This window comes from Sinocyclocheilus grahami, unplaced genomic scaffold (assembly GCF_001515645.1).
Source record: "Sinocyclocheilus grahami isolate Dianchi unplaced genomic scaffold, SAMN03320097.WGS_v1.1 scaffold34.1, whole genome shotgun sequence".
In the NCBI taxonomy this organism is placed as follows: domain Eukaryota; kingdom Metazoa; phylum Chordata; class Actinopteri; order Cypriniformes; family Cyprinidae; genus Sinocyclocheilus; species Sinocyclocheilus grahami.
This window is the reverse complement of record NW_015505213.1, coordinates 612,526-628,851: the sequence shown is the minus strand read 5'-3', so window position 1 is coordinate 628,851 and position 16,326 is coordinate 612,526. Positions and strand designations below refer to the sequence as shown.

The 16,326-nt window shown below is 35.8% G+C and overlaps 1 protein-coding gene across 1 annotated transcript in view; it reads right to left on the bottom strand.

Annotated features, from left to right (window-relative positions):
* The window catches only part of LOC107581398 (zinc finger protein Dzip1-like), a 26,663-nt gene extending 14,711 nt beyond the window's left edge, over positions 1 to 11,952 (bottom strand). Inside the window, exons 1-13 of the mRNA XM_016266956.1 lie at positions 11,613 to 11,952; positions 10,672 to 10,831; positions 9,811 to 10,428; positions 6,631 to 6,715; positions 5,012 to 5,142; positions 4,769 to 4,927; positions 4,421 to 4,549; positions 4,258 to 4,320; positions 4,047 to 4,175; positions 3,715 to 3,763; positions 3,581 to 3,628; positions 1,215 to 1,363; positions 903 to 1,089 (exon numbers count right to left, since the gene is read on the bottom strand). Of these exons, the coding sequence (XP_016122442.1) occupies positions 903 to 1,089; positions 1,215 to 1,363; positions 3,581 to 3,628; positions 3,715 to 3,763; positions 4,047 to 4,175; positions 4,258 to 4,320; positions 4,421 to 4,549; positions 4,769 to 4,927; positions 5,012 to 5,142; positions 6,631 to 6,715; positions 9,811 to 10,428; positions 10,672 to 10,831; positions 11,613 to 11,644 (1,939 nt within the window). The 5' untranslated portion in view covers positions 11,645 to 11,952. The remainder of the gene's footprint in view (positions 1 to 902; positions 1,090 to 1,214; positions 1,364 to 3,580; positions 3,629 to 3,714; positions 3,764 to 4,046; positions 4,176 to 4,257; positions 4,321 to 4,420; positions 4,550 to 4,768; positions 4,928 to 5,011; positions 5,143 to 6,630; positions 6,716 to 9,810; positions 10,429 to 10,671; positions 10,832 to 11,612) is intronic.
* Between the last annotated feature and the right edge of the window lie 4,374 nt (positions 11,953 to 16,326).

Below are 16,326 nucleotides of genomic sequence, written 5' to 3'. Positions count from 1 at the left end.
CCCCCCCCCCCTTTTCTTTCTTTTTTTTTACTGACTGTGCCTTTAATCATGTTTGAACTTTCTCAGACGATAGGTTTTGCTGTGGTATATGAAGAAGTACTTAAAGTGTATGGAAAGCAAAGTCACAATGATATAAAATTAGTGTCATTTTAATTTTTTTGCTTGTATGTTCACATTGATGTTAAAATTAAATTTTCTGATTTGTGACATTACTTTTTATGTAACGCTAAAACCCTGCTGGTCACTTTCAGAAGTTGTAGTGATTCTTTCTTTTCCAAGAAAGAATGTGAAACAAATTGGTTATATAATTTTCATTTTTAAATATTTTAAAATATAATTTAAATGGATTTTTCACACTTTAAGCAATATCGTATCGCATATCGAATATCGCATTTTTTTTCAATATCGCACAGCCCTACTGTCGCCATAAGCCTCCTAATGCAGCATCCTGACTGAAATGGAACTCATGCATGCCACAGAAACGTGATTTAAGCGAGCAACAAAACATCCACACAAATAGAAAAAACTGAATGAAATATTGCATTGTTTAAATAATACAACTAAATGTTCGATATTTGCTTTAATATATTAAACAGTATGCCACATTCCGTTGGCAATCAGTGTTATTTTGGTGTCCTTTACATATTATTATAGTTTTTATTAATATTTTAATTAGTTTTTATTTACATATTTTTAACATAGCTTTTATTATTTTTTTATTTCATTTTTAGTGTTAGTTACTTTAGTACTTCAAGTTAAACTAAGCAACAATTGTAAAACGCAAAAAACTTTTTTAATGGTTTCAGTTTTAGTTAACGTAATAAACATGTTGGGAAGAGACATAAAACAAATATATTTAAAGCCTTGTTCTCAACCTTGAAACTGCGAAGGCAATTCCTGACCTTGTTCATGTTGTTTGGGTTTGGCTGGCTGCTCCGTGTTCCTCTCCGTCACTCTCTGCTCCAGTTTATGGCTGATTTCTTTCAGAGCCCTCCGATACGCTGGATCCTCTTCCTGTCTCTTCTGACGATCAGTAATAACCTGGGTCATGGTGCTCTTAAACGCCACTTCAGAGAGACCACTGACTCCCTGAACAACATTATAGACATTGAGGATATACAGTGCCATGGCGCCTCAACTGCAGTCCAACTGTATAATCTATAAAATATATTTTTGTCATAAGTTATTTTGTAACGCAGGTTGACTCTCACTACCTTGATGCCTAAGCTCTGCAGTCGATCTTCAAGGTTCTGCTGAGCTGCCAGACGCATGTCTCTCCTTAAACCCGGGTTCTTCAACAGCTCCTGCACTTCCTGCTGCCATGACCGGCTCTCTGTGTGACCTTCAGAGATACTAGAGGAATCTGAAAATATAAGACGAGTGATCATGGTGAGTGGCACTCACCATGTTGGATGACACATGCTCTGGAATACATTTTCTGCCATTCTACAATTGCAGTGGCAGATGCTACCACTCATAAAAATAAAAAAAATAAATAATAATTTAAAATCATAACATGGTATTGGAAAATACTCTGATAGCATAAAAAAGATGCACATCATTGCTCTATAGTGCAGCTGCAGAGACAAAGTAAAACAAACAAACAAAGGCCAACCAAGGCTGCATTTATTTGATCAAACATATAATAAAGAGTGAAATTTAAAATCAGTTTAAAATAAATAAATAAAATTAAAATGTAATTTATTCACTTCAGTCTTCAGTGTCACACGATCATTCAGAAATCTTTCTAATATGCTGATTTGCTACTCAAGAATAATTTCTTATTATTATCAATGTTCAAAACAGTTATGCTGCTTAATATGTTTGTGGAAACTGTGATACATTTTTGTAGGATCCTTTGTTGAATTCAAAGTTCAAAAGAACAGCATTTATTTGAAGAAGAAGTCAATTTAATGTGAATTTGCTGAATAAAAATATTACCGGTAATAAAAAAAAAAGCATACTAACCAGAAACCATTAAACGTTGGTGTATATAAAAGTATAATTATAATATTTAAATAATAAACAATTGTCACCTAACCACTTCATATCTTAATATCAGGTGTAAACAACAGGGCTTGCAATTTGCTTGCAGTTTTTTAACTAAAATAAATGAATTAGTCTGACCTTGCAAAACGGAAAAAAATAACTATAAATACTGTATATTGAAAAATATAACTGAAGAAAAACTGGAAATGCCTCTGCAATTGTACAATGACTTTTATATTTTTCAAACCCATAAACAATGGAGAATACAAGCACTTAAAATGCTCATTTACTGTATCTTCACAATAACATTTCCTTTCTCTTGCTCTGAGCTGTCCAATGATTACATGCATGCTGGAAGACAGATCTTCCAGCTCATGCCTTTAGTTTGGCATGCTCAGCACTTCACTTTAGCACATGCTCAGACTGAACACACAGACCTGAGCCACGCAGACGGATGCGAGCATGCCACAGACGACTACACTCAATCACTCTACTGCTTTACCTTTCTCCTCCTCAGACAGCTCCACTATAGGATCCAGTTTACGGACTGAGCTGGACTGCTCTAACAGGACAGTGCAAAGAGGTCAGAGAAGAGTGCAGGGGTTATGGATGGACATATTCAAATCTATCCCTCTCATTTTGCACTGATATTACCCATACTGACCACATGCTGATTAAAGACCCCATTACATCATGTGTCTGTTAGTTACATGTACAGTACATTCGATTTGAAGCCATCTCTATGCTAGTGTACACCAAAAACACAAAGTTAACCTTCAGCAGACATAAACTACAGTTCAGAAGTTTGGGGTCAGAAAGTAAAAAAAAAAGAAAAAAGGAATACTTTTGTTCAGCGGTGAAGCATTACACTGACCAAATGTGACAGTAAAGACATTTAAAATGATACAAAAGATTTCAAATTCAAGCAAATCCTGTGCTTTCTATTCATCAAAGAATCTTGAAAAGTGTCATGGTTTCCACAAAACTATCAAGCCACTGAAACGATTCTTGAACACCAAATCAGCATATTATAATAATTTCTGAAGAATCATGTGACACTGAAGACTGTAGAAATGAAATCAGGAATAAATTACATTTTAAAATATATTAAAATAGAAAACAGTTCTTTTAAATGGTAATATTTCACAATATTACTATTTTTACTGTATTTTTAATCAAATAAATGCAGCCTATATGAGGAGACTTCTGTTGAAAACATTAAAAACGTTGCAGACCTCAACCTTTTGAACTGACTTTTTGTTGCTGAACAAAGCAACAAAATCAAAGCAAATCAGAATATATTTAATGTTTAAAATACAGCATGATTTTGGACTCATGAGATTTTGAAAAAACCCTCTTTTTTGGTAATAAAGCAACAAGTAAATCCTTTGTTCCATAAGCTCCACAACATGCAAAAGCTTTGATAGTTGCAGTAGGTTATGAATCTTTGAAGAAATTTGATTTATTTTTTTGAAGATTTAGCACATCATGCCTAATCAGGTCACAGCGTGTGAACTGTGATCTACATGATGTTTAGGGATCGATATTATTTTGACATTATCTAACAACACCATATTATGCAGGGACTTACCACTGAGCACCACTTTAGCTTTAGTCTCTGGAGCCGGAGCAGCAACCACTGAAACAAAATTTTTTTTTGATTCTTTGCTCATATAATTCATTGCTCATATATTACGTTTATCCGAAAATATAAAATCTACATACCTTCACGCTGTACTGTTATTGCTGGCGGCTTTGACGAGATCTGTTTCATCTGTCATATAAACAAAACAGCATGTTATTTCTTAAAACAAAAAAACCCAGTCAGCAACACATTATCTGAGCCGTCACTTCAAACTTATGTTTCACTGAAAGAACAACCTGCATAATGATGAGCTGACAACACAATCAGTGTGATGATAATTACTAACGTCCGGATATGTTCCCACCCATACACTCCTTCAGCATGAACCTAAAGATTATGCTGTGGGCTGCTGCGCTAATACAGGAAATCCTGAACAATCGAGCCTCTTCCTGTGCTGGGATACAGTACTGACCTGCTTGTTTTGGGAGGTAATAATCTGCTGCTGTTCCTGCAGCCTGTGGCTGAGCTCCTGCACCTGTCGTCGTGATTCCTCCCTCCCTTCTGACAAGGCCGAGCGCAGTTTGAACAACTCCTCCTGAAGCTTATGGAACATATATAACAGACATGTGGATATATGAGCTATTTCTGTATTTAAACAGCTACAGGATGCCTGTGAGACCTACCAGACTTTTTTCACTGTCATGTTCCTCCTTTATTTTTTGCGTTTTCCCTGCCCACTTCACCTCCTGAGCAAAGAAAAACATCAGCTTTAAAACTACAGCAATTTCCATTCTACGGTGTGGTGTACTGGACTGTCCCAAATTATCTGAATGTTGTATCTCTTACTTGTTTGTGAAGTTTTTGCTGAAGTTTAACAACTTCCTGCCAGTGTTCATTGCTGGCTGGTATACTGGGCTGTGTCTGTACCGGCTGCACACTTTGCTGCATATTTTTCTGCTGTAGTTTTAGCAGCTCCTGAGGAGGAAAGTACCATAATAATGCCATTTCAGTATACCACATCACATAATATCAATACTTCTATAAATTTTTGCCTTGTTTGATCAATGTATTCTATCCTTTACAACCATGTTAATTTCAATCCAGCAAAGTTTGGAAATCCAGCATATTATATAATATTATAAATGTTATTAATTTGGAGCAAGATAAGGTTGAGTAAATGAAATAAAAACACACATTTTCTAGGTTTCTGTTCTGTTGATGCATTGAATCCATGTCCCGCTGACAGGCTTGCTTGACTTCATCTATTTTGCCGTTCATCCGCATTTTCTCTTCTTCTTTCCATATTTCCAGTTGTCTCTTAAACTCTTCCTGGCTTTGAATGAGCTCTTTCTCCTGGAGAAAATAGAGTATGACATACTTATTTCAAATAACAAATCATTCTATTAAAAACATGGTGTCTCTTTTGTCTCCTCGAACCTGTTTAGCAGTGCAGTCTTTCTGCTGTGTCTCCATTTGGGACGTGACCAGGGTCAACTGCTCCTGTAGTTTGTTGATTTCCTCTTGTAACTTCATGGTCTGAATTTTTTTCTGATTATCAGTCATCAGTTCTGGAACATATGAGATGCTGTTGTTAACTGTACTGAATGTGCACTTGTAGTGTACTTCAAATCTTACAAGTAAATTTTGCTGTACTTGCAGATAAGTTGAATATTATTAATTAAATATAAAAGGCCACTTAAGTGTACTTAAAGATAAACTGTTTCATAATACACTTAATAAAAGTGCACTTTGTAATGACACATAAAAAATAAAATAAATGTAAAAAGTTTTACTTTAAATTACATTTTAAATAGTTGTTAAATCACATTGTAATAATATTTTGTCGTGCTTTATAGAAGTACTTAGTTTGATGTGCTGACTGACATACTAAAGCACATGTAAAGTAGTAGATTAGAATTCTAACTGTAGTGTGCCATATTAAAATGTAAAGATCATATATTTTAAATGTACCAAATGGCAACTTTATCATTACAAAGGCATTATTACAAATACATTTAAATACATAATATACAAGTTTCTTTTTATTTATTTTAAATGATACATTTTATTAAAGGGGTCATATGATGCTGCTAAAAATAACATTATTTGGTGTATTTAGTGTAATGAAATGTGTTTATGCGGTTTAAAGTTCAAAAAACACATTATTTTCCACATACTGTACATTATTGTTTCTCCTCTATGCCCCGCCTTTCTGAAATGCATATGAATAACATATCGATTTTTACAAAGCTCATCGGTCTGAAAAAGCGAGGTGTGCTCTGATTGGCCAGCTATCCAGTGCGTTGTGATTGGCCGAATTCCTCAAGCGTGTGACGGAAATGTTACGTCTCTTACCATATTGTGATGCCTGCGGCAACCACGTGACGACCCCGGGCTGGACTCCGCTTCGTCCACAGTTGAAGTATTTCCTCAGCGACCAGCACGGATCAGCTCTAGGCCTGACGAAGCGGATATCGTCCTCTTTTGGAAGACCAAACAAAGTAGTTTTGCTTTCACAACGAAGCACACAGCGTCTTCACGAAATGGCGGCGGCGGCAACAATACCACAGCGAGAATAAAAGTTACGCCTTCTTTCTTTGCGTGAACATTTGGGCGGCGTTATGCAAATCTTCCCACATAGTGAGGTAGATATGTGGGGGGCGTGTTAGAACGAGCCGTTTTAGGTAGGCGTGGTTGACTCTTAACTTTTATAAAGAATATCTCTTTGGATTTGAGACTTTAGTCTTTGCAACTTTACAGATCTTCTTTATGCACCAAGAGCTTGTAACACTCCAAAGAGAAAAGAAAAACTGATATCGCATCATATGACCCCTTTAAATGCATGTATTATAAAAAACTATAAAACATTTTTATTTAAATGCAATTAACATGCTGCTGCCTGCAAACTTTACATTTAGTTTGCATTTAGGTTTATTCTTTTAAAGTATATTATTTCCATAAGGGCTCTTTAATAGCATGCTTACTTCTTTTTCACAAGGGCAAGCAAAATACAACAGAAACCCATTGTGAAGTGATTCAGCACAGTTTGAACTCACTGATGTCAAACTCCGTCGGATGTCTGCGCTGCATGTGACTTTGCAGGAAAGAGGCATTCATGAAGGCTTTCTCACAGTGTTGGCACTGAAACGCAAACAAAATCAGGGGCATGGTTAATTTACGTGACACCAAATCTGTGAAGAATAATACAGATAACTTATTCTTAAGTGACTTGCTTCTTTTGTATTCCATTGGAAAAACACAGTCATATAGGCTGGGAAAACACGGTATGGCTGAGTAAATGACAGAATCTTTCCTTTTAGGTGATCTAAAAAGCAAATGTTCCCGGGAGAATCGTTGCTGAAGGTCAAAGTGAACACGAGCCCTGCTCAGGTGACGAGCAGGTGTCGGTGCAGCTCAACACAGCTGTCACTCACACTCCACTCACCAATAATGCCAAGAGACAATGTGGGCACATTGCCATGGAAACACCGGGTGGTGCAGGGTTAATGTTACATCTTTTCCCCGCTCTATCTCTCGCTCCAATTCACGGATATGTGGAAAATCCTCAATGCTGCACATCATACACCACATTTAGCAGCCAAAACGCCCGTCTGGTACTCTCATGCAAATTTAACCACTGCCACTGATACCCATCACAAACACACGCTCTGTGTTTGCCTTTTTTTCTGCAACAAGATATCCCACTGTGTGACATAATTGCATTGCTGCACTAACATAACTTCCCAAATCAACTGTGAAATGCAATTATGTGTTTAGGATCCATTGATGTCAATCTGCAGCCTCAGCAGGTGTTGAACAAAGACCAAGACAGTGTATTACAGAACTGGAGGAACCTCTAGAAAACTGTAAAGAAATATCTGGGTCCAATTTCCCCTCAAAGTCAAAGGGAAAATATATTTTTCAAAGAGAAAATGAAGGTTATTTTAAAATCAAGATTTTTTTTATACACATTTAAAACATCCTCCTGCAGTGACATTTTACTTTTTTGTGAAAAAAAAAAAAAATTATGGTACTATTTATTGTACTGGTTTGTATTTATGCTGATTTTATTTGAATAATAAAAAAAAAAATTAAAAAAAAAACATTATTTTGTCTAAAGAGGATTATAATCGATTTATTACAGTAATAATAACAAGTTTTGTTGCAAATTTATATTATATTTAAATGCTAAATTATATATTTAAATTGTATTTTGCTTAAATAAAATTTTTCCCAATTTTGACATCATTTTCATGACATTTCCCCCCTCAATTCTCTCGATTCATATGCAAAAAAAATCTCACTATTTACTGTAATACAGTATTACAAAATAATCATTAGCTATTGTAATATTATATGTCTATATATATATATTGTGTAGTATTTGTTCTGCCTTTATAATTTAATTTGAAAAAAAATTATATATCAGTAAGCAAATGAGAATCATTACAAAAATTAAAATTATGGGCAGAAATGTCACTATAATATCACAATACAAAACAATCTTATTGTTACTAAAAAAAAATAGGCCTCATTGTATTTATGCAAAATGCAATTTTTCCCAATTTTGACATCATTTTCATGACATTTCCCCCCTCAATTCTCTCGATTCATATGCAAAAAAATCTCACTATTTACTGTAATACGGTATTACAAAATAATCATTAGCTATTGTAATATTATATGTCTATATATATATATTGTGTAGTATTTGTTCTGCCTTTATAATTTAATTTGAAAAAAAATTATATATCAGTAAACAAATGAGAATCATTACAAAAATTAAAATTATGGGCAGAAATGTCACTATAATATCACAATACAAAACAATCTTATTGTTACTAAAAAAAATAGGCCTCATTGTATTTATGCAAAATGCTACTTTTTTTTTTAGGTTTTAGGGGGAAAATAATCAGATCCAGCTACATTTAGGTAACCACTTCAATGCTCACAGTTAAAAACCCTTGATCCTGAATTAAACAGTAAACCATGAGCAGCACTTTCTTTTCGATTCTGCTGTCAGGCGCCTGTGCTTTTCCTAGCAACCACATGAAACACCAGGTTTTGCCTTGGCAACAGCTGGCCGCAATCAGGAGCGACAGTTCCACGATTACAAATGAGCAAACAGCAGATATAGCCATGGTACAAAGACCGAAATGTTTCTAAAAACAATGCAGCGTGCAATTTCATTTCATTGATGAGATGAGTGGGAGGGGATGATGGGCATGACGGGGGATGGGTGCTTTGATTAGTTTCCTCCACTTAAGGCTCTTTTATAAGAGGAGTACAAGTCATCGTCACCAGCTGACACCATCTGCTCCATTCTCCAAATCCTGAATGTCGTGTCCAAAAAACACAGCGTCTGGTGATTAGCTAATCCTGTCCCGGCCTGCAGGCCTGATTATGGACTTAAAAGTGTTGACATCACTTCATTTAGAATGAATACTAAATCACATACATTTACTAGATAAGAAAAGCACATACTGCATTAGTGATGGTAAAGTACATACTTTTAAAGATGCCGTGAAATCAAAATGGGTAGTTTTCTTACTTTTAGTCCATGTCTGATGGCTTTAATGCCGTCTATATGCAAAAAAATACTCCTAAAATTGAAAAAAAAAGTACTTTTTAACAGATATTCGCATTAAAAACCTAATTTTTAAAATTATTTATATACTACTATTGTATGTATTAATATTTAGAATTTTTCTATTTAAATTTTAGTTTAAGTTTTAATAATTTTGCTATGTGCTTTTATCATTTGTATTGTATAAAGTATCTTTATTTAGATTTAATTACATTTTTTTGTAATTTTAGTCCTAACAATGTCTTAATTAGAAATGCCATTGCAACTAACAGAAATAAAATCATTTTAAGGATTTTATTTCTGTCAGTTGCAAGGGCATTCCTAATTTCCGTTACAGTTTTTTAAGTTTATGTTTCTCATCTAATCTTATTATTTTATTTCAGCTTTATCTCACTTAACGAAAATTATTTTCAATAAATAATGATTTTAACAATAACTAACACTGATCAGAGCATAGTATGCGAATTGGGATTCAGCCTTAATGTGGCTCCTTCACACCGTCAAATGTGAGAAAAGCACACGTTACATTCCCCGGGGTCAATGAACTGTGAAACAGGGGTGGAATCGAGTCTGGCCTTGAGGGGGAGGTGACAGCGACAATGAAAATGCTAATACAGACATTCACACTCCACCACGGGGCTGTACAGACCTTGTGGTAATTGGCACCGATCCCCGTGCTAAACATGGCTTGCTGAGAGGCTATGATCTTCTTCCTCTGCTTCAGTTCCTCCTTTAGCATTTTGGCCTCCTGGGTTTTTTTCTGCAGCTGGACGCAGAGCTGCTCCCTCTCGCCTGCCTCCACCTGAAGCCTCTCCTCGGCCGCCTGCAGGCTGATGCTAAGGCAGTCCTGGGAGTGCAGCAGGTACTCCACGGTTAGCTGGGCCAGCCGGAAGAGCTTAATCAGAGCCGGGTCCACGGGGCTCTGACAGCGCTGGCAGTGCTCGCCCTCCACGCTGCAGAACGTCACCTCTGTGATGTGCTCCTGTAGAGCGTGGAAGTCCAATTCAGAAGCCACCCGGTCCACATCCACGGCGTTGATCCGACGCCAGTCTACATTCTCACGCCGGGCTCTGAACTTGATGGTCGGGGGGATGCCGGCGGCTCTGGAGGACGTAAGCGGTCCGGACATGGTGGATGCGGCTGGTCGGCTCAGGCTGCCGGATGAGGGCTGACTCTGAGGAGAGCTCAACAGAGATGGGGTCCCTGCTGAAGAATGGGTTCCCGGGGGATCTGACGGGTATGGGTAGTAAACGTTGTCATAAAATGGCTGCAGGGGGAAACAAAGAGCCAGGTGAATTCTTAAAGAAAAAAAGAGGCATTTTTGATTAATAAACCAGCCCATTTTTCAAGGTCACACGTAAATACATTCCTGATTAATTCCACCACTGCAAGCTAATCGTTACCAGCTAACAGCAACAACACAAGCAGGTCCACATGACTACGAGCGTTCATTAAACAGGTTAAATGCGGGAATAACACGGTTAAATCATCGATATATGATCAATTCCACCTTATTTCGCTGATTCGTGCTGTCGCTTGCCTCCTTACCATCTTGCTGTTTTTGTGAAGTCTTGATGAACGATCGGAGCGGCGAGCGGCACAGCAGTATCAAGGCGTCTTGTGCGTTTCTATGGAAACAAGAGCGCGTGTCCCAGTTTGCACAGCACACCCTGCACGAGAACAGAGAGGAGCAAAAGCACGTGGTCTTTTACATTGTACCTGTTATTTGTCACTCAAGACAGATCGTTTTTATCACGTATTATTTCATAAAATTGACAGTTTTTTTTTTATTTGATCTTAAACGGTTTTCTTCTTCTAAAGGATATATTACTAATCATCAGATCGCAGTTTATTTAAAATGAATATTGTATTATCACACAATAATGACATATAAGGTACATGTTTCATGTTCATCAAGACTATTTAAAGGGACGGGAACGCGAATATACGAGCTAAATGTGTATGTTCGCCTTAATACAGTTTAATGTTTGCTTAAATTCATCTGTTTTATTCAGATACATAAATACTTCAAAGAAAACGAAACGTATTTCTGCATTGTGAGCTATTATTACTTTCATGCCATGTTTTAATGTACATCGGCATAGAATAAAAAGCAGTGAAACAAAAACCATGCGCCAGATACTGCATCTTTAAGTATTAAATAATATATCACTATTTATTTTTTTTCACTTCACAACAGAATTGATAGATTAAAATGGATAATTTGGTAGGTTTAATGTCACAATGCAACAAAAAAATCTTAACAAATTGTAGGTAAATATTAATATCTTAATGATTTTAAATTGGCTTCATGGAAAATATAAAGTATTCGTCAGTTAAGTATGTATTTATTTTACTTTTTTAGTTTGATCCTAGAGTGAAATGTGGCCTGGATGTTCTTTACAGATTCACTTTCATGAGATTTGACCTTTTTCCTTTGCACAGACTGACCTCTGAACGTCTCTCTGTCCAGTCTGGAGCATTTCAACAGGTTTCTTCTCAGATTACTGACTGCTTAAAAACATCTCAAGCTGGGACAAGCTCAGTTACGAACAAAAGGGGGACTAGTGCATGAGAACGGTACAGAAGGATTGCTTAAACCAGAAGAAAAAGTCTCCATTTCAATTCAGTCCAACGAAGTGAGGGATAAACATAACATAAAGGTCGTTTTCGGCCATTTTCACGGCAAACCAAAGAGTTTTGGCCACTTACCCACCCCACCGGCCGCTGAGTAACGCGAAGGACAGATGCAGTGGCTCTTAACGTTACCTCACGGCGGAGAAGTTTTCGCAAACAATCCATGCAAATCCAAAACCTGGCCATCCGAAAATCCGCCTCAGCCCTGCGCCGCGATACACGGTTTTGGTGAACTTCAACACAGCCAGAAACAAAATGATTCCCCCAAAAGTGTGAGCTCCAGAGCGCCGTGACGTCACAGCGCATTCCTGGCGCGAGCCTCGTCTCATCTCCGGGGCTCGAGGAGGGGGAAGGGCGCGCGGAGCATCCACACAGGCCCCACAACAAACAAACAAACCTACTGCCAGTGTTGGGGGTAACGCATTACAAGTAACGTGAGTTACGTAATCAGATTACTTTTTTTCAAGTAACTAGTAAAGTAACGCATTACTTTTTAATTTACAAGAAAATATCTGAGTTACTTACTGAATATGACTCAAACCTGCAATAATTAAATATGTTAAATAACACAAATGTATCTAATCCCATTTTATTAACCAATATCTTTGGCTGCTGAGCTTTGATGATCCAGTTCAACCATACTAATAAGCACAAATGACTTTAGCTAAACTAACAATTGTGCTTTGTTTTTTTTATTGCTGAAGAGTGTTTCTTCTCCTGCGTTCTACTGTACAGACGTGAAAGCCTGAGGTTTATTCATTACACTTTTTTGGTGTGAAAGAGCTTTAATATTTGCTATAAACAGAACTTCTTATATTAAAAACAATCAAGTCCTGCTTATATTTAAAAAGTAACGCGAAAGTAACGCGAAAGTAACGTAACGCATTACTTTCCATAAAATGTAACTAAGTAACGTAATTAGTTACTTTTTATGGAGTAACGCAATATTGTAATGCATTACTTTTAAAAGTAACTTTCCCCAACACTGTTAAGGTTACTATGCAAATGTAAAAGGTTACAGATTACAAGTTACCCTATTTGAAATGTAAGTAGTGCAACTATTTCAATTACTTTATTAAAATAGTGCAGGCCTCACTGATTACATTTGATTACTTTTCTAAATCAGAATGAGCTTTATGAGCTTTATTGCCAGGTATGTTTACACATACGAGGAATTTGTTTTCGTGACAGAAGCTCCACAGTGTTTCAGAATGACAGTGACAGAACACAAAACACAGATAATAATAAATAAAAAAAAATAGAACAAGTAAATAAGGAATAAAAATATACAAATGGACAATTGTATGTACAGGTATATAACAGTAGACAGTTGTATGTACAGGTATATTATGTGCAAATTGAAATGTAGACTGAGTGTGTGTGTTAGATAAATAAGTGTATGAGTGAATAAATAGTGTGTGTTCCACAGTTATTGTCAAGTGTTCATGAGATGGATGGCCTGAGGGAAGAAACTGTTCCTGTGTCTGGTCGTTCTGGTGCTCAGAGCCAGTGTTGACAACTAATTTTCAGGGGAAGTTGCTAAAGGAAGATTGATTTGTTGCTAAAAGTTGCTAAATGACGCGATGTCATTGCGCGGTGACGTCATGGCGTAATCACGATGCAAAATTGTGTCACTGCATCAAATCTCAGCAAAAAATATAAACAAATTTATATGTGTTCATTTAGATGTGTTTATAAAATAACATAAATGCATAATATAATATTAAAATATAAATAACAAATTTTAAATACAACATTGAATTATTAAACACTTTCACATTTTTTAACAATTACAATTTAACTTTATTTTTATTAGCTAGTAAACTAATAAAACTACTCATTCTGAACAATTATAGTTTTAAGCAGTGTATTAGTAGTTCGTATGCTACACTCTAAGTAAAGTCTGTAAAAATAGGGCAAAATCTATTAAAATGAAGGAATTTTCCGTAATTATTATTCACACGCTTTTTTACCTACATTTTAAATTACGCATTGTATTTTGTGTTTTCGGGTTACAATGGATAACGGATAATGTCCTGGAAAATTACTACCTTTTTCATTTTTCTAGATATTTTTCTTACTGTGCAATAACTGATCAACAAACTCAAGTACAAGCTACTAACAAGGTGTAATTGAAATGTAGACTGAGTGTGTGTGTTAGATAAATAAGTGTATGAGTGAATAAATAGTGTGTGTTCCACAGTTATTGTTAAGTGTTCATGAGATGGATTGCCTGAGGGAAGAAACTGTTCCTGTGTCTGGTCGTTCTGGTGCTCAGTGCTCTGTAGCGTCGACCAGATGGCAACAGTTCAAAGAGGGAGTGTGCTGGATGTGAGGGGTCCAGAGTGATTTTGCCAGCCCTTTTGCTCACTCTGGATGAGTACAGTTCTTGGAGAGAAGGGAGGGTTGTACCAATGATTCACTCAGCGGTCCGGACTACCCTCTGAAGTCTTCTGAGGTCAGATTTGGTAGCTGAGCTGAACCAGACAGTTATTAACCAGACAGCTGAACCAAACGTTAGAAACATTTCTAATGTTTTCAACTGTTAGTCATTTTCAAACATTTCACATTTTTGGTTTTGGTTGCTTCTATTGTCCTCATTTGTAAGTCGCTTTGGATAAAAGCATCTGATAAATGACTAAATGTTAATGTAAACCAGGCAGGGTTAACCTTACAGTAGTAGCCTACTCAACACTGATTACTGTGAGACTTTCAGAACCCTTCATCTCTTGAATTAAGATTATAATAATTGAATTTAAAGCACACAAAACCAGACGTTAACATCCCTTTTGAGATCATTCTAAATTTAAATACAGATTTAAAATCATAACAAAGAATAGTTTAACAGCTATGATACTGTTTTTGAAATCAAATCTGTTCATAGACAGGAAACACTTGCATCTAACAATGCCTGAAAGAACAAAAATTCATATTCAAAAAAAAAAAAAAAGCATATACATAAACCCGAGGTGGAAATAAAACAGTTATCGAATAAGCATGTGTTCTACTCTGTGTCCTAAACTCCTGAAACAATGGTGTCTCATATTTTAGAGCAGTTATGCAATTTATGTAAGAAGTCAATTAAATCTGTATGTGGGTGTGTAAAAAAAAAAATAAAAAAATCAGATGTTACCCCTGTAATCGTTAACATTTTCATAAGTAACTATATTTTAATTATAATTTTTTTTCTCAGTAACTATAACTGATCACAATTACATGTATATATATATATATAGTAATTCAATTATGTAATTCCATCACATGTAACAAGTTACTCCCCAACACAGATCATAACTTTTATTGACAACTGGGCTTTTCTTTTGTGCGATATAGCTAATACAGATATTTAGAAATATTCTCAGGCACTTAAACTTTATTAATACCTGATTATTTACACAATAATAAGAAAACTATAATGATGCCTGCAAGGAACTTAACATGAAACCAGATGGAAATAAATCAGAATTCATGACAGGATGGGAATAAAGAGCTACAGGTTTGCTTTTTGCTAAGCTCACAGAAAAATGTCAAGTTCATTTTTCAGAATTTTTAAATATAATTTGAAACTTTGATAATATATAGGCCTACTGGTTTTCTGTAGTTTTATCAAACAGAATGGAATGGTTTCAAGTGAGACAAAGCAACTAATACTTCAATACAAAATATAAAATGTCACCAATGTCATCATATATTACGATTATTAGTATTATGCAGTCTATAGCCTATGTATGTGTGTACATCTGAAAATACACAACATAACAGGAATGAGCGCTAGGTATGCACGTATTGATATGCTTTTAAGAATGTTACTCATTTGCTTTATGCATTTTGACTAGGCTATATATTGTTCCATATTAATATAAGAGTATAATGTAAAATATAAAGTATCGATTACTATCCATCATACTACCTACAGTTTAACATTAAATCTGTGTTCACATAGTCAGGAGACCAAGTGAGTATTTCTAAGCGAATGACTCCATCCAGTGGTATTTATTAGACAGTGCTTTATTAGCGCGCACGTTTGAAGAACATTTCCAAATACTCAAATGATCTCAGTTTTGTTATCTGTCATTTGATTGAACTTCCTTCGACGTTCCTTTACAATCTCCTGGTGCTTCCCATTAGTCTGGAGAAGGCTGTTATATATAATTGTATAGGCTATAAACAGAGGAATGCACAGATATTGTGTCCGAACAGAACAGAATACTGAATGGCCATGCAAAGAGTGCATGCTGCTGTTTTCAGCTGGGTGCAAATAGCATCTATTTTCAATAGGCTTATATAGCCCCAAAAGCTTTTAGTCTTAATAGACCTGAATCATAATGAGACTATTGCTTGATATTGTACATGGAATTAAATGCAAATAGATAGCATTTAGATAGCATTTGGAAAGGATGTATTATACGTGTGTGTGTGGGTGTGTGTGTGTGCGTGCGTTTTTGTGACAAATGAGGACATGAATTTGTATAATGACAAAGGTATGACATGGGTATTACAAGAAGAAGGTGACTTTTCAGGACATTAC